The sequence below is a fragment of the Penicillium riverlandense genome, assembly GCF_028828495.1.
Source record: "Penicillium riverlandense strain IBT 135883 chromosome Unknown utg000007l_segment0_segment0, whole genome shotgun sequence".
NCBI classification, from domain to species: Eukaryota; Fungi; Ascomycota; class Eurotiomycetes; order Eurotiales; family Aspergillaceae; genus Penicillium; species Penicillium riverlandense.
The window spans coordinates 1797404-1816152 of record NW_026643198.1 but is presented as its reverse complement, the minus strand read 5'-3'; the positions used below and the strand labels follow the sequence as shown (position 1 = coordinate 1816152).

The window sequence follows — 18749 nt, the reverse complement described above, 5'->3', positions numbered from 1 at the left end:
ACTCTGTGTACCCTGGGTCGTCTCTGGTCGTCATGTAACATGCAGAATTTCCCCTCTTCTATCTGACCCTCCTGCATACAATCGAACCCTACATTTGACCGTCAAAACTGCCCGGAAATCTTTGTATGTAAAGCTCGAAAAATCATCCAATCACGATGTCTCAGCCTGATTACCAATCCGCTGATCCATTCAACGTCGCCAGCGTCATTGAGGCTGCCCTATGACCTCGCTCGCGATGCTCCTGGCGAGGTAGAGGCTACAGCCGAATAGCTCGCTCTAGAATTTAAAGCTACGCATCTCCTCACAGCCCGTGAGGCCTCCAGCCCCCTATTAATAGGGCTCGGCTCGGTATAACTAGGGGAGTTGAGGATTAATAATTCAACGCCGACACGAACCACGGCAATTGCGCCATCCCGCCGAGTCTCCATTGGTTCGCACTTGTCGGCCGACTTTACACTGCTCAATGCAGAATCGGCCGATAGCAGGAGGGAATATGTGTGAAAAAGGGAGGGAGAGCAGAAGAAGCGAGGGGGTATAAAGAAAATCAGAAAATTGACATCGCGAACCATACTATATACCAACGGCCTAGTAGAGAGCGTAGTCTATTCCCCACGAACTGAGCGGACAAGGAGCACACCGAGAAACGGCAGAATGGCATCAGGCACGCTAAACAGCCCACGTCGAGGGATGGACCAATGAGAGGCATTCTGCAGCGGGCGGTGGGGAATTGCGTGATCAAGTATCAACAGCCGGAGGGAGGAAGATCAGTCTGTGATGATACTTGTTAACTATTAGAACATTGCCCCTCCTCCTCTTGTTTCATTCTTCTCTCTCATCCCTGACCATATCCTGTTCCAACTCTGTCACATCTCTACACAATGGCTGCCGAACGTGCTGCTCCGTATGTGAAGCCCAATCGATAGCTATATTCTCTCCCACCACTGACACACTCCACAGCCTCCGTCTGGGCTCCGTCGCCCCTAACTTCGATGCGCAGACCTCCAACGGTCCCATCAACTTCCACGAGTTCATCGGCTCCAAGTGGACCATCCTCTTCTCGCACCCGGATGACTTCACCCCGATCTGCACCACCGAGCTGGGTGCCTTCGCCAAGCTGGAGCCCGAGTTCACCGCGCGCGGCGTGCAGCTGATCGGCCTGAGCGCCAACAACGTCGACTCGCACCACGCCTGGATCAAGGACATCGATGAGGTCTCCGGCTCCAGCCTCAAGTTCCCCATCATCTCCGACCCGGAGCGCAAGGTCGCCTACCTGTACGACATGGTCGACTACCAGGACACCACCAACGTCGATGCCAAGGGTATGGCCCTGACCATCCGATCGGTCTTCATCATCGACCCTAGCAAGAAGATCCGCCTGATCATGACCTACCCGGCTTCCACTGGCCGCAACACCGCCGAGGTCCTCCGTGTCGTCGATGCTCTCCAGCTCACTGACAAGCACGGCGTCACTTGCCCCATCAACTGGCTGCCCGGTGATGATGTGGTTATTCCTCCCCCTGTGTCCACTGAGGATGCGAAGAAGAAGTTCGGTGAGGTCCGTGAGGTCAAGCCCTACCTCCGGTTCACCAAGTTCCCCCAGTAGATGATGGATGGGAGGAAGTGGTTCTGATGAAGTGATGTGAAAATTCAAAACCCCTATTTGGGACAGCTTGGCTCAGGCAGATGTTTGATACCACAGCGATTTACAATTAATCGATGCCTGTTCGTCTATATGAACTTTTATGCCTCGTAGTGTGTAACTATAGTGTAGTTAGTTCGGTTCGCCCCCAACTGTGACCGCCTTTGTGCTGCCGATCCGCCGTTTCTCACTTCCCCGTCTGTCTTTCTCTACACTTCGCTTTTTTGTGGACTGACTACTCTCTTCCTCCCTTCTCTCGTTGCACATTTCTTTCTGTAAATTTGCCCGCAGACCAGAAGGCGTGGAAGTGGTGGGGAATCCCGCTCTCCTTTTCTCTCCCTTCCCTCCCAACCTCAGGCCCGGCCTCCTCGCCGACTTGAGCCTCGAAGACAAACCTGCCAACCGCCCCGATTCAAATCGCTATCATATGTGCGTACCCACGGCGCACAAGAATTCTACGATCGCACGACCTAAAGTTTGATCAGTTTGCTGTGAGTGCGGTGCGGAACCGACTCGCCCGCCATCATGTCGAGGAGTCAGTCAAGCCTGGGATACCTGGACGTTGCCCGTGAGGAGCCCTCGGCCCCAGGGGTGTCTCCCTCTCTCCCACAGCAGGCGGCGACTGGACCTATCAATCTGTCAGGGCTGGTGTGCAATGTGCGCCGGACGACGGGCACAGAGCCGCACCCCCTAGTGGGCGCGACCACCACCGTGCTCGGCGATAAGCTATATGTGTTTGGAGGACGGGTGCTGTCGCGCAGTCACCCCAAGTTGACGTCGGATTTGTACGAGTTGGACTTGATCCGGCGACACTGGACGAAAATCGAGCCGGCGGGGGATGTGCCGCAGCCGCGCTACTTTCACAGTGTGTGCGCCCTGGGCGACAATAAGCTCGTTTGCTACGGGGGCATGTCGCCAGCACCAACCACCCCAAAGGACCCGAACAGCCCCGGTGAAACTCAGTCCGAGGTCGTGGTCATGTCGGATATTCACATCTTCGATGTGCCCTCCCGGGCGTGGACTCGCGTTGCGGCCCACGAGTCGCCGCAGGGTCGATACGCACATTGTGCCACAATACTCCCCTCCAGCGCTTGCTTCACCTCTGCCAGTGCGCCGCTGTCTGCCATTCACAATAACCCTTCCTCTGGCGCTCACCAGGGGTCGATTGGCGTGGACATTGACGGGTTTGGGGGCGCAGAGATGGTGGTTGTGGGCGGGCAAGATAGCTCCAACCATTACATTGAGCAGATCAGCGTGTTCAACCTCCGCAGCCTCAAGTGGACCAACACCAGTCCCTTGGGTCGCAGCTGCGGTGCTTACCGCAGTGTGGTTGCCCCGTTGGTGGGCATGGATGTGTCAGAGGTTGGATCTGCGGCGCCTGACCGAGATGCACACGAACCGATCGAGCGCTCTGAATCTCCCGGCTGTCCCATGCTGATATATTCCAACTACAATTTCCTGGATGTCAAACTGGAGCTGCAAGTGCGCCTGCCGGACGGGCGTCTCGTTGAACGCCCGATGCAGAGCCAGGCCTCTCCTCCGGGGTTGCGATTCCCCAACGGTGGCATTATCAACGGCCATTTCGTTGTTAGCGGCACCTATCTGACCTCCTCGAAGCAAGAGTACGCGCTCTGGGCACTCGACCTTAAGACCTTGACCTGGGGCCGCATTGATGCTGGAGGATCGGTTTTTGGGAATGGCAGCTGGAACCGTGGGGTTCTCTGGCCACGCCGCAACAGCTTTGTTATTCTCGGACACCGGAAGCGCAGCTTGGTCGACGACTACAACCACCGACGCATCAATTTCTCCCATGTTTGCATAGTGGAGCTGGAGGCCTTTGGGCTGTACAACAACCCGTGCCGTACGTCTCCTACATCGGGCTACAAATCTTACAGCTCGCCGTCCGTCCCTGCGTCATTGCAGCAGAAGCTGGCACAATTGACGACGGGTGGACGCCCGTTGTCCAGGGCCTCCGACGAGCTAGGTAAGCTGGCCATGGCTCTGCCTGAGATGGCCGATATGGAGCTGCAGGCTGTGGGCGGAGAGCGCATCCCCGTCAATTCCCGTGTGATGGCTCGGCGATGGGGGCCCTATTTCATCCAGCTTCTACGAGAGTCGTCGGAAGGGGGCGTCGCCGATGTTGGGACGCTCCGTCCGTCGAATGTCCATCCCAGTCGTAACTCCAGTATCACCATCACCCCATCGGTCGGACATAACAGCAGCTATTCTACTGCGACTACTCTTGTCAGCAACTCCGCTCCCCCGAAGTCTCTGCTTGAGAACCTGGAGACTCCCTCGGCGCATGTCCTGCCCCCGACGTCTCGACCGCGCGTGCTCTACCTGCCTCATACCGTTTTGACCATTCAGGTCCTCGTTCATTACCTCTATACGTCCTCCCTCCCCCCAGCTAGCTCCTCTCTGTGCACACCGCAGATCCTTTGCTCGCTCCTTCAGCTCGCGCGGCCCTATCAGATCGATGGCCTGTTGGAGGCTATCGTCGAGCGCCTGCACCAAGTGCTCGATGGCCGCAACGCAGCTGCCGTGTTCAACGCCGCCGCCATGGCCGCGGGTGGTGGTCGCGGTACCGGCTTCGATGGCGGAATGGGCGGCACTCTTGAAGCCCTGAACGGTGCCAACACCCGCGCCAGCGTTGTACCGGGTACCTTCGAGGGAGACGCATCTCAGAACAGCGTCCTGCTGGCGTCCGATTCATCCGACACAGAGAACGGCGGGCCCTTACCCGAGTCAGCCACCAGCAGCACAGGCGACCTAGCCAATTTCGCGCGCGGCATCCCCTCCCTCCGCATCGACACCACCCTCTCTCAACAAGCACAAGAAGCCCGCCAACACGCCACCCGCGACCGCGAAGACTCCATCAGCAACGCCAGCACCGCAACCTCTGCGTCCAGCGCTAGCTTCAGCCAGTCAGACTCGGAATTCGTCAGTGGCGACGAAGGCCGCTCGCAGTCTCGCGGACACCACCGCCGACGCACGGATACAGAGATGCGCCGCCCACACCGCGAGATCTGGACGGGGGATCTGAGCAGCGTCATCGGGCTCCAGAAACGAGGATTGCGCGGGCTGATGGAGGGTCGCCGCTTGCGTGAACGCACTACTAAACCCTCCAGCGCCGGTAGTACGACTGCTGCCTCTTTCCCGCTGCCCAACCCGGGGGACTCGTATCCTTCTGCTATGCAGGGAGTCGCTGCGTGACGGTGATAAGAGTCGGCGGTTGGCTAGGTGGGTAGAACTGGGCGTCATACGTACATAGTGGGCATTTTCGTCGTGGTTTTGCCTTGGGATCTGTGATGTTTTTCTTATTTCTCTGTGCATGCTTTGGATTGATCGATACCATATCTTTGTTTGATGTAGATGTTTTTTTCTTTCTCCTTCTCTTGGTCTCTGGGCATCTGACTGGAGGTTGATTTGACTTGATGGCAAGGCGATGAATGAACGAATGCAATGCACGGATATTCTGCCCATTTCCCGTCTCTGTAAAGCCACAATTGGGTCAATGTGTTGGTTCAAAAGAAAAGGATCCATACTGTAAATCCAGTGCTTGTCCATTTAAATGCCAACAAAATGCGGGATCATCTTGTTGACTGCAAATATAATTTTCTGCCTCAGGCATCCAGTCTAACCGCCCGAACTTCCCAACTCGACTCTTCATCTCTTCAATCATCAATTCATTACCATCGGAGCCACTCAGCCGGACAATGTAACCCGCCCAATTCACTACATCAATTGCTGAATTCCGATTTCATTTTAATTTTCCTTTGTGCGAACCAAAAGACCGGGCAGGGTCACAAAAGAACAAGAAACGGAAAAATGCCTGCCCCCTCGACAGGCCCGAGCAAAGGCGATAGCAACAACAGCGCCCCAACCCGGCGCGTCGTGGACCCAAACTCCTTATCTGCCCGACGAGGTTCCCGTCCAACTCCGAAACCGCGTCTCCCCACAGGAGCGCAGGATATCCGGCAGACTAAGGAGTATAAAGTTGCTGCGCGGAGGTATGTTTGTGTTTTGCGTTCCGTAACATGGTATCATCATCGTTTCTTTTAACTTTTATTGTTTTGGAAATGAATTGATATCAAATAGCAAACAGAAAATGACCAATAGCTGACAATCTCCTTCTCTTGTACCTTGTAGGTGGATCTCAACGATTGTGGCACTGCCTATCTTCATGGTCACTTCTTATGTGTTGTATGAGCGATGTGAGTCTACTTCTTCTCTTTCTTTTCCTTTCCTTTCTTCGATACAATGGTCCTGTCCTGTCGTGTCGTGTCTGTGGCTATGTGCTGATTGCTGACTGCTGGATGTAGTGTATGGGGATCAGAGTCCGAAGCGGTTGCGTCGGATAGAGCAGGAAGGCGAGAAGAAGCAGCAGCCGGAGACTTCTTCAGCCTCTCCTTCGTCTTCTTAGGCTTGAGAGTGAGAGCGTTTGTTTATTTGAACATGAAAGGGTATCCATCTCCTTGTATACAATATGTACATAATATTTGATTCTCCAACTTATGACAAGAGTGCAGAGAACGGCAATCTATTCGATTTTCTCCCTTTTTCAGATACATACAACAATATATATCCGTACCTGAGGTCTGGATCTATTCAATATCAAAAGATATAGGCTTAGTCTAAGTAATAAGGGAGAACTAACTAGTGACATGGTGAGGGAGACAGTGTTGATAGAATATAGACTCGGGCCCAATATATGTGCCAGCAATCTCGATTCATCCATGGCATGCCATAGTGGAATAAATATTATGAAGCAGGTCTTCTACAATCAAGTCTAGGAGGAATATATTCAAAGAGTGATATTGGGCGTGATCCCAACGCCGGGGATCTTCGTCACGGGCTTCGACCCACTCCACCCTCTGGAGAGGGGAGGGTCGAAGCCCATAATAAAGCGAACCATCCCACTGGTCCCTCGAGCCTCCTGGCCCCGCGACCAGTGGAGAAGGACTGGAAAAGTAAAAGGTATATCAAACAGACAAATCATGCAAATCTAACATGAACACCACGCTATGCGATCCCTTTTTTTGCATGCACCACCCATCACAAACGCCATTCATCATCAAGCAAATCAAACATGAGATTCCACTCATTGGGAATCTACCAATCTATCACCCTCACTTCTGATAGTACAGTAATTTCATTTGGCCTGGCGGCCACCACGTCGCGCAGGCGTCGCACCAGGAGGCCCTCCCTTGGAGGCGCCCTTGGGGCCCGGCTTGGGGCCCGGCTTGGGTCCCGGCTTGGAAGTCGTCGCCCTGGGAGTCGTCGCCTTGGGAGTCGTCGCCTTGGGAGTCGTTGCCTTGGGCTTCTCCAGCTTCTCAGTGCCCGGATCCTGTTTCTTGGTCTTGGCCGGGGTAAGAGAGTTGCCCTTGGGCGCGGCGGCCTGGTGGGCCTTGAAGGTGACGCGTTGTCGCTTGGGCGAAGTGTCCGACTCTTTAGCACCATCGGCGATCGCTTCCGCGCCGCGCTTCTTACCCTTCATAGTGGGCGTCGACGAGAGACCGTCGCTGGCGGGCTTCAGGGTCAGACGGAGACGCTGGATCTTGGGCTTTTCGGGTCCCTCGCTGGCGGAAGGAGTGGCCGGAGCTGTCTTGGTACCATTGGCAACGCTCTTGGCCGCGGATCCCTTGGTAGCCTTGGAAGCGGGAGATCCCTTCGTTGCAGTCGGAACTGGCTCAGTGTGGCGACGTCTCTTTCGCTTTGGTGCGGAGACCCCATTCGTAGCGGAAGGAGATGCAGGATTAGGTTCGTCGTGGTCATCCTTCTCCTCTGGTTTAGTGCGGCGACGCTTTCGCGAGGAAGAGATCTTGTTGTTCTCGACGGACTCAAGTGGCTTGGCCTTGCGATTTGAACCACGCGTCTTCATCTTGGACGTCTCCTCCGCAATGTTCTCCTGTGTGAATGTAGAATCCAAGTCTGCAGGTTTGTTGCGATCGCCCACGCGAGGAGGGTATCCAAAGACCTCGTCGGTATCAAACTGGTCCTTCGGCTGAGACCGCAGTCGGCCTGGCAGTCTCTCGTCACCATAGTCACGAGGCGAGCGGAAGGGGCTATGATCGCGAGGCATAATAACGAATTCTTCACCGCTAGGGTTGACACGACCAGTCTTGACCCATCCGTCAGCCTCAATTTCCGGAGAGGATCTCTTGGAGAAGCCCAGAACAGTGCGCTCATGGCTGTTGATGTTGATGTTGATGTTGATGTTGTTGTTGACATCCGTGTCAGCCATCACGACATCTTGTTTCGGGGCGGCTTCTTCCACTTCTTCGCCGCTGTCCTTCATCGCCTGGAGTTCCTCGAACTCCTTCCGTATATCGGCGAGGAATTGCTTCGGATTATGGGGATCACGATATTCTGTGCCAAGAGAAAACACGGCTAATTCATACATCTTCTTACCGGCCACAGCAGTGTCAATCTCAAGGCGCCGGAGAGCCGTCTTGGGCTTCAAACCTCGACCGCGCTTGGGACCTTTCGCAGCAGGTGTGTGCTCAGTCTTGGCGGAGTTCTTCGTCACCCGACCGGATATCGTACGGCGAGGCGGCTCCTCGGGGGGAGCTTTTTCCTCGGCGGCTAGTGTGAGACCACGATGGGTCCGGGGTTTCTTCTGGGATTGCAAAGCTTCCATGGCTCTGAGAGTAGGCTTTCGAACACGCACAGAAGCCCGTGTGTTGCCCGATGAAGCGCTCGGAGATGCTGGGGGTTCAGGAAGATCCATCGATCCGTCAAACCCAAATTCAGACATGTAGTCATCATACGTCCACCGAGTGGTGTCCATGGTGTCAGGGGCTTCTTGGCCAGACATTTGGTTCTTTGGAGTGTTAAGAGTAGTCCTGCGACGAGTCCGGCGGCTGCCTTGGTTCGTGCTGGGCGTATCCACAGTCGGAGTGAAAACGTTGGACAAGCGGGATGGCCGCGACTGAAAACCTCGACGACGTGTCGAAGGCACTTCAGGTGTCGAGAATTGCGAGCTTTCATCGCTAGATGGAGACTCCACGTCATAGTCGTGCGTGAAAGGGTGATCGGGCGAAGATTTGGTCGCCGGATTCCAGTCATCGGATCCCTCCTTGCTCCGAGGGGTCCTGGTGGGCCGGCCATCGCGACGAGTCGAAGCCGTTGGGGTGGAAAGAGAAGAACCGCGGCCACGTCCACGTCCACGGCCGCGTCCACCGCGACCACGACCGCGACCACGAGGGGTTACATTGCGGTTGCGAGGACTATCTTTCTTCTCCTCGGGGGTGGCAACTCCGTGGACCCGGCCCGGCATGGACTTGCGAGCCCTACCGCGCTTTGGAGTAGCACTTGCGGGATGGTGATTGGTTTCATTACTGGCAGGCGCCACCATGGATGGAAGCGACTTGCGCTGTGTGTGGTTGTCGGCTGACCGGGGCATGCCCAGCTTGAGCCGTTGTCCCCTCTTGGGGGGCATCGCGAGAGAACCCGAAGTAAAAGGCGGGTGTATTTTCTATTTGGACACGCAGAACACAGCTTCAAGTATTCGGTAAGTGAAGCTTTAACTCGAAAGGTTCTACTTGGCACGGAGCAGAGTCAGCCGTCTGTTGTGTAGGTGGTGTTGTGGCGGGGGAAGGGAGTAGGGCAAGTAGGGCAAGGCGAGCCACCGAGGGTGCACGCAGTTGCAATAGCAACACTACAGCACCACATGTCGCCACACCTCGACCAAGTGCAGAAATAAGACCAAAAACCTACCAGGACTCAGTCCAGAAGTTCGATGGTCATGGTACACAGCCTATCCGTGGGGTGCGGAGAAAGAGGAAAGGTAGACGTCAGAGGTCTGCTGCCGGAGTTGCGGAAGGAGAGGAAGTTGAGGATTAGGGCAAGCCGAGGTATCGGAGAAGCGGGAGTGGCGGGATGAAAAAGTAGCAGAGAGAAGAAAGTAGAGCAGGTAGAGAGACAAAACGAAAGGAAAAAAGCCGAGACTGGGAGGTGTACAGAGCAGAGAGCAACGAAGAAGGTGTCGAGGGTCGAAGGCAGAAAAGAAATTAGGGCTAACTACGGGCCTCGATCGGGCTTATCAGCTTGTCTTCCGCCTTTATTCTGCACCTCCCCTTCACTTCCAACTCCATTCATTCATCACCTATTCAATTGAACTCCATTGTTGTTGTTTGTTGTATTCACTATGCATCTATGGCAGGCCACTGTTCAATTCTGCCTGCTGGCTTCGGTCGCTGTGCCGGCCGCCGCCGCGTCGGCCTGGGGCTATACTGATGCCACCGTGGCAGTTCAATCCAAGGGCGCCGGTGTTAACGCGGGGTTGAAGGAACAGTATGAATTCACACTGTGAATCTGGTGAGATCGCAAGCTAATCTTTGGTCCTCTGCGATCGCAGGCTATCCTCCTCCAAGCCATTGTCGAAGCCCGTCTCGCTCGCAGTCGCCGATACCCTCCGCGTTATCCTCACCACGCAGGAAGGAAGCTCGGCCAAGCGGCCACACCAGGCCTTCCTTCTGTTGCAGGATACTCAGACCGGATTGGATGTTTCTTATCCGTTTACTGTGAAGGATACGGGCAAGGCCCGGGTGGAACTGGTACACATCCCCTCCTCAACGTCCCGCGCAGACCAAGAGCTAACGGAAGCTTCCCTAGACCCAAAAAGACCTCCCGGTTCAATTCCTTTCCGCCTCAGATCCTCTTGATGCCCGCATCGTCATCGGTTCATTCGGCAGTTCTGAGCCGTACGACAGCACGGCTTTCAAGTTGACTGTCGAGCGCGACCCCAACGGGCCCGTGCCGACCGTCGACATCCCGCGATACGGCAAGCAGCCTGAGATTCACCACATATTCAAGGAGGACCCCACGAACCCGCCGGTTATCATTACTTTGGCTTTTGTGGCCCTGGTCGCAGCGGCTCTTCCGATTCTGGCTGGCCTGGTAAGGTGTTTACCCACAGCGTTCAAGGGAACTAGCTAATCGGTGTTGATCTTCAGTGGCTCTTCCTCGGTGCCAACGTGAACCACCTCTCAGCCGCATTGAAGTTGGCGCCCCTCCCCCATGCCGTGTTCCTGGGATCCCTGATCTCGTTCGAAGGAATCTTCTTCCTCTACTATACCTCGTGGAATCTCTTCCAGACTCTGCCCGCCGTGGCTGTAGTCGGGGTAGTTGCATTTGTGAGCGGCAGCCGCGCTCTGGGCGAGGTGCAGGGCCGGCGCCTTGCCGGTCTGCGATAAATGCATCGCTTGATGACACTACACCTTCGCCGCAAGCTGCGCAAGGACTTCAAAGCGGCCATCCTAGAGACGGCCGTTGTGCTCTCCTCTTGTATCTTAGCTGTGATGATATCCATCTTCAATCCGACACTTCTTCACGAGTCCATTCGAGTTCATTAGAGGCAGGCATTCGACATCTAGCACTTGCATGAGAAAATGCCTACTATAGCCGTACCAAGTCCCAATAGCATGCATTATACCTCATTCAAAATCATTTCTTCCCACTATTTTGATACGCAATCATAGATTTGGATCTCTGTTTTGATAGGCTCTGATCCACCGCCAAGCCTTTCGGGCGTTTTTCCCGCATCACCACTTCAACCTCCTCCAACTACCAGTCACCATGGGTTCTGCTGCCTCGAAACCTGCCCGCACAGCGGCCGGTGCTGCTGCACGACGCCAATATCCCAAACAACCTGCTCCTTCCACGAGAGGACCTCTGAGCTCTCCGGCCACCGCGCCGAGTGACACCAATGCCGCTCCGACACCAACACCAACCCCTACATCTGCACCAACACCCACCGCTGCTCAACCGCCACAACCATCACAAGCTCCTACATCACAAGGGCCAACATATCACTCGAAGGAGCAGCCCTCTAGCGTGAAGTCAAACGGTACGTTTAGCCCGTAGGCCCAGAATTGCCACTGTCCTGCACGGCGCCCCTAGCCACACAACCACATCACAAAACTAACCATCAACTACACAGCAATTGACCTCGACGGTCGCGATCCGGATTTCGCAGCCTCTCTCCGCTCAATCGGCCCCGTCAACCCATCCCCAACCCTATCGCACTCCAGCACCTTCAACCGCCAGGACACCTCCCCGCAGACCGTCTTCCCCCAGGGCACCAACCCAGCGCTCCTGGTTTTGAAAGCGCGACAACAAATTGCCAAGGCGGCGGAAGACGAAGCCGAGCAGATCGGGCTCACGGGCCGTGGTGGTCGCCAGTTTGTGGATGCCTTCACGATCCAGTCGGCGCTGAGGATGCGGGATCGGCAGGGTCTGCCGCAGGCTGAGATTGAGAGACTGTTGCGATTAAGCCCTGGCGTCATGGAGAAGCTGGGTAAGGATGGGTTGGTGTCGCCTGTTGCATGATGTGTGGCCATATATACGGGGATGGAAGTATACGGATGGCGCGGTGCGCAGGGTGGATGAGTATGATACCTCTGTATATTATTATTCGACCGTCAAATCTCTAATTCGTGTCTCCCATACAGCCATCAATCCGGGAATGCAACTGGAGAATGGATACTACGTCCATATAAAACAATAACCGTTGCTCGGTTATGCCCCCTGTACCTCCTTCTCTGTTAACAACAGAGGTGACTAGTCGAGTGGGCAGGCCGCTCCTCGGCGCTCAAAGGAGCCTTGTTCGATTCCAGGTGAGACCAGCCTGCAGCTGGCGCTGGAATCCGGTGGACTGCAGACCACTGTCGAAATCAGCGACCCGTTGCACTGCCTGCCAAAGGTTGAGTCGGGTAGAGGGCGCTGTTTCATAGCCTGGCGGCCGGTATAACAGCCAGGTGAACTTTTTTGGCTACTGCTTTATTATTGTCTTGTTACATGCTTTATGCCGTGGCGGTGTTCATGTCGTGATGGTCTGTCTACCCTATGGGTGGTTTCTTGGCCCATCATGGAGCATAAAAACTTATATCTTATTTTTGATTTTCAAATGCCCAAGCTTAGTGTTGGATAGCCCCTGACTGGTTTATCCTGCTGGCGGAGCAGAATGAAACCATTCAACTTCGGCGGACAACTACTAAGCCCGTTTCGGATATCAGAGTCCTGCCTGACAGTTTAGGCCCTCGAACACGGTTTCCCTCTTCCACCAGCCTTGGAAGAAACCTTGGCATCCGCCCCGGCAGCATGCTCCAAAACACTGGTGGTCTTTGCGGTTGGGCAGTGGTCTACAGCACGAGCCAAAGCATTGGTCTGCTGTTGGGATGGGTTAGTCCAGGGCCATACACACATACTTTATTGTCTTGTTACATACAATTCGGTACCTTGGGCGCAGTTCCTAGTCCTATGTATGCTCGGGCTCTAATAGATAATTAGTGCGTTGTCGAGATGAACTGAACCACAGACCTGATTACTTGGTTGCTGTGGCTGCCACTGTCTGCTTTTCATTGACTGGATCAACCATCTTTCCCATGCCGATCCCTCCAGATGGGAATCGAAGTAAAAGGCATCCCCATGTTTTAAGGGTGTAAGAGTAGTTTGACTATTATCCTATCTTTTGCTCTCACATATATACGCCGGACATTGGGATTGTGCCGCTAGAGTTGATCACTGTTTTAGAAGGGTGTGTTGATATACTCGATAACTGAAGTGTGGGTCGGCGCCGACTACCAATCACATCACCAGATTATGCGATTACTCGAATTGAAGATATCGGACGGGAGAAGAGCGACAAGGACAACTCACTGTGCAAGAAACAAACATCTATTGCCTACATAATGTATCTCCGAGCCGCACACGTCGAGAAGAGCGTGCAAGTGCTCCAACAACTCATCCACGACAACCCGCTCGGTCTCCTCACGACCGCCATCAAATCCACCGACCACCCATTCATCCAGACGAGCCACATCCCCTTCCTGCTCGATGTGCCTCCCACAAGCGAGGAGAACGAGAATGTCTCCAACGGGATCCTGCGCGGGCACATCGCCAGAGCGAACCCGCAAGCCAAGGCGCTGATGGAAGCGCTGGCCGCGGAACAAGCAAGCGGCAAAGACAGCCTAGAATTACCAGACGAAGTCCTGGTCCTATTCAACGCTCCGCATCACCACTACGTCACTCCTAAATTCTATACGGAAACCAAGCCCGCCACTGGCAAGGTCGTCCCGACGTGGAACTACGCCGCCGCGCAGGCCTACGGGCGGATCAAGGTCTACTGCGACAGCAAGTCCGAGGAGACGCAGCGCTTCCTCCAGACACAGATCGAGGATCTCTCGCAGCACGCGGAGGGGTCGATCATGGGCGCCTCCGCGCCGTGGAAGGTGTCCGATGCGCCTGACTCGTATGTCAACCTGCTGAGGAAGAATATTATCGGAGTCGAGATTCGCATTGAGCGCCTGCAGGGCAAGTTTAAGATGAGTCAGGAGATGGGCGCGGGGGATCGCCAGGGTGTGATCCAGGGATTGGAGGGATTGGAGTCTGACGTGGGTAGGGGGGTGGCGGCGATGGTTAAGGAGCGAGGTGACTTGAAGGACTCCCAGAAGGAGTAGGTAGGGCTGGGCGGGGCTGGGCTGAGATGCAGGGGTTGTATATATTGGCAGACTACTCGGACTACTGTGCGTTTCCCTCCTGTCTCGGACATTGACATAGACCGTCGGTTCCTCTATGATGCCCATTATGATTCCCATTATTATGATCGCAGTAACCCGCACAATGGGAACACTCTTGGAATTAGGCAGCAGAAAGGAACGGATGGGGCGAGAGACCAGACTAGCTCTGGATCGGGGCAGTGTAGGCCACGGGTGCGGCTCTGCCAGTCAGCGTCGCTTCCAGCATCGCTCCCCTGTCAATTACACTTTGCGCTAGTCCCTACCGCGAGTTGCCTCACATCGACTTAATTATTATTGGGTCCATCCTACCGAGTACGTACTATGTATGTCAATTGACCGACGTCGATCCCGTGGGCCACAGGATGGACCGGTGCGATCTGCGAGGATTCCGGGGTTTAGATTCTTACTATGGGACCCTGTTTCTTTTTCAGCGGCCGTTGTGCCCGGCACACCGCTCAGGGGCAGTGCACGGGCACGCTATCAGGTTAAGCGACGGCAGGGATTATTACTCAGGAAAGGGGTCGTTCGGTGCGGGTATTGTCTTTGGGGGCGCAGGGGAGGCTCTGGGTCGGCTCAAGAGTTGGGACGTAATAAAAATAAAACTGCAGGGTCTTTTCTCTCCGGTGCATCCGGGCCACTCTCTCCAGATCGTGTGCAAAACTGCCTAACCGGGTCTAGCGCGCCGTGCTGGTCTCACATCGTCGCGCCCTAATTGGGTCTGTCCCCGGCCTTGTCTAAGAAATTGTTTGACCCGGACAGCACATTCCTCTCCTCCATTCCTGCTCAGTCATTCCCTTCCCTCCCTTCTTTTTCCTCTCGTCTGGCCTTCCCTTTGCACTTGACGCTCCTCTCCGTTTCCGCCGACGCGCCCAGCTGGTCCTTCCCATCTCGCGCAAATCAAACCAACCAACCGATCCACCCGGTCGACCATGAGCTGATCTCGCCATGTTGCGGTTACCCTTCTTCCCACCGGTAACGCCGTTCCTTTTCTCGGCCCTCGTCGTGGGCGGCCTCACCTCCAAGGTCCTGCATCTTGCGCTGCATTTCAACTCCCTTCCTTTCCTTTACTTCGTTCTCTACTCGCCGACCCTCGTGCTGCCCGATGTGCTGGTCATTATCTGCGGACGGTGGCTACTTCAATATCCAGCACCGGAAACCCGATGGCAATGGATATCTACAGCGATTGGGGCATTCTTGTCGTATGTTTACCTCCCAGAAAACCATGGAGAACACAGCTGACGGTGTGGTTTCAGCCTAGCCACGTGGGGCGCGTGCTCCATTCAGATCGGTTTCTTCATGCAGACGGGCGCCGAAGTCTCCTGGTCGGCCAGCAACTCCTTCATCAGTGATCCGGCGGCCATGAAGATCCTGCTGAGCGGCATCTCGACCGTCTCCGCCGCCGGGACCGTGTTGGGCCTGGTAGCGTGGCTAATCCACTCGCAGCTATACCACTGGACGGGGATAGGCCTGCACAGCCTGCGAGAAGTGTGTCTGGGCGGTTTGAGAGCGCCGCAGACACTCCCATCGACCATTCGTTCGCTTTCTGCCAAACCGCGCATTCCGGCGATTGACCCGCGCTCGCTTCGTCGTCTCCTGCCCGTCACCGCCGCTTGCGTTTCGCTTCTGTTTCTGGAGCTCACAAGGCCATCGGTGCCTTACGACCATCTCTCGGGGGCGCTCCCAGTCACGCTTCTGGATGCTTTTCACTCCAAAGCCAATGTGGCCAAGGGTTGCCGTACTCCTTCGCTTCCCTTTCCCCTGTGGGAGGAGGATAGCACGGCGTCTTTTCACCATATAGTCAAGCCGGAAGATGGCGAGGAGGAATGGATCCGGCCAGCGTGGCTCCCATTGAACCCAGGCCCGGGGTTTAGACGCTTGGATACCAGCCCTGCCGATCTCCGAGAGGCCGATAACCACTATGCCTATGTTTGTAATGGAGATGAAGGGGGCTACTATTATCCGGAAAAGGACCCGCTCAAGATTTCCAATCTGGACGGCCACATGTATGAGCCCCTACAGAAAGCATTTCAAGATCACCCCGTCGAGATCGAGCACATCATAGTCTTGACACTTGAGAGTGGCCGCAAAGACATGTTTCCCGTGCAGCAGGGGACTCCGCTATTTGACGGCCTGCTCGCCTCGCATAAGGTGGCGAACTACGACGCGGCGATCGACCGGCTGGTGGGGGCGACTCCCGTGGCGCAGATGCTGACGGGCGAGTATGCCACGGATAGCAAGGGCAAGCTTGCCGACCTGAGCAATGCCACTTGGCAAGATACTGCAGCAGAAGGCATGGGAGGGATCAACGTTCGTGGCGCCGTGACGGGCAGCTCCTTAACATTCAAGAGCTTTCTCAACAGCCACTGTGGTGTGAATCCGTTGCCTGTGGATCTGTTGGAAGAGTCATTACTTGAGATCTACCAGCCATGTCTGCCGCAGATCTTGGAATTGTTCAACGAACTCAAGAATCGGGGCAACAAGACCTTGACGCCAGAGCCGTTCAGCAATCCTTGGAAGTCTGTGTTCCTGCAGTCCATCACCGATGATTATGACCGCCAGGATATCCTGAATGATCACATTGGATTCAAGCACAAGGTTGTCAAGAAAACGCTGGAGGCAAAGAATGCGAAACACAAGCCCGATGGCGAGGAGATCAACTACTTCGGCTATGCCGAAACTGAGCTGCGGCCGTATATCCAGGATTTGATCGACGAGGCTGTCCAGAACCACACGCGTCTGTTCCTCTCTCATGTCACCAGCACAACACACCATCCGTGGAGCACACCGGAAAACTTCACTAAAGTGCCGTACGTGGCTGATCAGGGCAACATAAACCATGATCTGATGAACAACTACCTGAATGCGGCGCGCTTCGTCGATAACTGGATAGGCGACATTCTAGGTATGCTTGATGAGGCGGGCATTGCGAATCAGACCCTGGTGGTCGTGGTTGGTGACCACGGCCAAGCATTCGGCGAGGACGACCGTGACCACACTGGTACCTATAACAATGGCCATATCAGCAACTACCGCGTTCCCTTGGTATTCCGTCATCCCCAAATGCCCCGAGTGGACATCGCCGCCAACGCAACCGCCCTCAGCATCCTCCCGACCATCCTGGATCTTCTCGTTCAGACCAAGTCACTCCCTGCGAACGACGCCGCCATTGCTGCCTCCCTGCTGCCCGAATACCAGGGCCAGTCTCTTCTGCGACCTTTCCTTTCTTCAATCGAAGAGCCACCCCATCACCACCCAGATACAGACTATATCCCCGAAGGCACCAACCCGCATTTCGGCGAAGAGGTCAACACCACGGGCTCAACATCATCTCACATAAAACGCTCCTCCGATGAGCGCGGGTCCCATCGCAAGGGTCCTTTGAGACGTTCTGTCTGGAACATGGGCATGGTCAATGCTGGCGGCGCCATGATGGCCGTGTCTGCCGCGGACGTCCCCTACCGCCTCATCCTCCCCATGAAGGAAGACTTCGAGTACCGCTTCACCGATGTCGGCGTAGACCCCGGCGAGAAAGAGCCCATATCCTCGTGGTCCCTGGATGACTTGGTCGAAGACGTCTATGACAAGCACGGGGAAGATGCCGCCGCGTGGCTCCAGGACGCCGAGAAAGTCGGTGTCTGGTATATCAACGAGCAAAAACGCATCTGGGGCTGGCGCGATGCCTAGAAGCTCGCTGTCCAAAAAACTATCTTTTGAATTTTGTGTCTTTCCGATTGCATCGCCGGCCATATCTTCGTCTCTTCATCTCCTCGTTTCATGTCTTACATTATTATGATGGTTTTCACGTCACTCCCATATCCCTTGAGAATTGCGTTGTCTTTTTTATGTCTTTTCATGCATGGGGGTTCACTGGGTTGCATCTTCGCTTTTTGGGTTCATATGTCTCAGTTCTTATGTGCATCCGATCGGAATTTGGGATTAAGATGGAAGAGATACAGAAAGAGAAAAGCTGGGAAATTTCTTGAGACAATGCCCCTCTCGGTTTTCTTGTACATATTTTTGGTGGGACTTGATTGGTTTCTTGATGCGACAACCCGATAGGACGGGTTGTATTTGCCTCTGCAGGTATCTGTCTCTCTTAATATAATGCATCCATTTATGCATGTCCTCTGCTTCGTGAGAACCCATAAGTTCTAGTAAGGATTAAATACGTAGCAGGTAGACATGTTGTACAAATTGCATGTGCCGATTCGCTTGGACTAGATCAGCCCACGATAATGACATCCGTGCATTCGCGATATTGCCCTTTGACCTGAGGTTGGAGTCGATGAAGCCCTATCTTTCCGATAGTAAAATCTTAGTTAAACGTGAATGACGACCACGGGTTATGCTCTCGGGATGTTTATGAAAGTCCCACGAGGGTGGATTGTGTTGCAAAGGTGACGATAATTATGGGTTTGTGCCTGGCCAGAAGTGAAAAGAGATCCGGTGAGATATCGGATCTGTATATAGGTATTTGACTCCTAGTTTGTGATATTCAAGATTGTTTCGATAAGCCGTGATGTAGTGTTTGCACCTACTAATCCTGATCAGGCACAGCACTGTACCTCGTCAGAGAGCTGTCGAATATA

General features: G+C 54.7%; 8 protein-coding genes across 8 annotated transcripts; 7 read left to right on the top strand and 1 right to left on the bottom strand.

Moving 5' to 3' along the window:
• Positions 1 to 878: 878 nt before the first annotated feature.
• On the top strand, positions 879 to 1603 carry N7474_008309 (peroxiredoxin; the record flags this gene model as incomplete). Its single annotated transcript, XM_057199719.1, has 2 exons — positions 879 to 901; positions 958 to 1603. 2 exons carry the CDS (start codon positions 879 to 881, stop codon positions 1601 to 1603), a joined length of 669 nt encoding a protein of 222 aa, XP_057050420.1.
• Positions 1604 to 2164: 561 nt separating this feature from the next.
• N7474_008308 (putative regulatory protein Ral2) lies at positions 2165 to 4852 on the top strand (the record flags this gene model as incomplete). The annotated part of the gene is made up of 1 exon (XM_057199718.1): positions 2165 to 4852. The coding sequence occupies one exon, from the start codon at positions 2165 to 2167 to the stop codon at positions 4850 to 4852; it is 2688 nt and encodes an 895-aa protein (XP_057050419.1).
• A 615-nt stretch (positions 4853 to 5467) lies between these two features.
• Positions 5468 to 6062, top strand: N7474_008307 (uncharacterized protein; the record flags this gene model as incomplete). The annotated part of the gene is made up of 3 exons (XM_057199717.1): positions 5468 to 5649; positions 5789 to 5853; positions 5962 to 6062. 3 exons carry the CDS (start codon positions 5468 to 5470, stop codon positions 6060 to 6062), a joined length of 348 nt encoding a protein of 115 aa, XP_057050418.1.
• A 729-nt stretch (positions 6063 to 6791) lies between these two features.
• N7474_008306 (putative GPI-anchored cell surface glycoprotein) lies at positions 6792 to 9080 on the bottom strand (the record flags this gene model as incomplete). The annotated part of the gene is made up of 1 exon (XM_057199716.1): positions 6792 to 9080. One exon carries the CDS (start codon positions 9078 to 9080, stop codon positions 6792 to 6794), a length of 2289 nt encoding a protein of 762 aa, XP_057050417.1.
• A 708-nt stretch (positions 9081 to 9788) lies between these two features.
• Positions 9789 to 10836, top strand: N7474_008305 (putative oligosaccharyltransferase subunit ribophorin II; the record flags this gene model as incomplete). The annotated part of the gene is made up of 4 exons (XM_057199715.1): positions 9789 to 9934; positions 9999 to 10197; positions 10256 to 10540; positions 10597 to 10836. The coding sequence occupies 4 exons, from the start codon at positions 9789 to 9791 to the stop codon at positions 10834 to 10836; spliced, it is 870 nt and encodes a 289-aa protein (XP_057050416.1).
• A 382-nt stretch (positions 10837 to 11218) lies between these two features.
• Positions 11219 to 11971, top strand: N7474_008304 (uncharacterized protein; the record flags this gene model as incomplete). Its single annotated transcript, XM_057199714.1, has 2 exons — positions 11219 to 11489; positions 11583 to 11971. The coding sequence occupies 2 exons, from the start codon at positions 11219 to 11221 to the stop codon at positions 11969 to 11971; spliced, it is 660 nt and encodes a 219-aa protein (XP_057050415.1).
• A 1361-nt stretch (positions 11972 to 13332) lies between these two features.
• On the top strand, positions 13333 to 14100 carry N7474_008303 (FMN-binding negative transcriptional regulator; the record flags this gene model as incomplete). The annotated part of the gene is made up of 1 exon (XM_057199713.1): positions 13333 to 14100. One exon carries the CDS (start codon positions 13333 to 13335, stop codon positions 14098 to 14100), a length of 768 nt encoding a protein of 255 aa, XP_057050414.1.
• Positions 14101 to 15105: 1005 nt separating this feature from the next.
• On the top strand, positions 15106 to 17844 carry N7474_008302 (Alkaline phosphatase-like alpha/beta/alpha; the record flags this gene model as incomplete). The annotated part of the gene is made up of 2 exons (XM_057199712.1): positions 15106 to 15359; positions 15414 to 17844. The coding sequence occupies 2 exons, from the start codon at positions 15106 to 15108 to the stop codon at positions 17842 to 17844; spliced, it is 2685 nt and encodes an 894-aa protein (XP_057050413.1).
• Between the last annotated feature and the right edge of the window lie 905 nt (positions 17845 to 18749).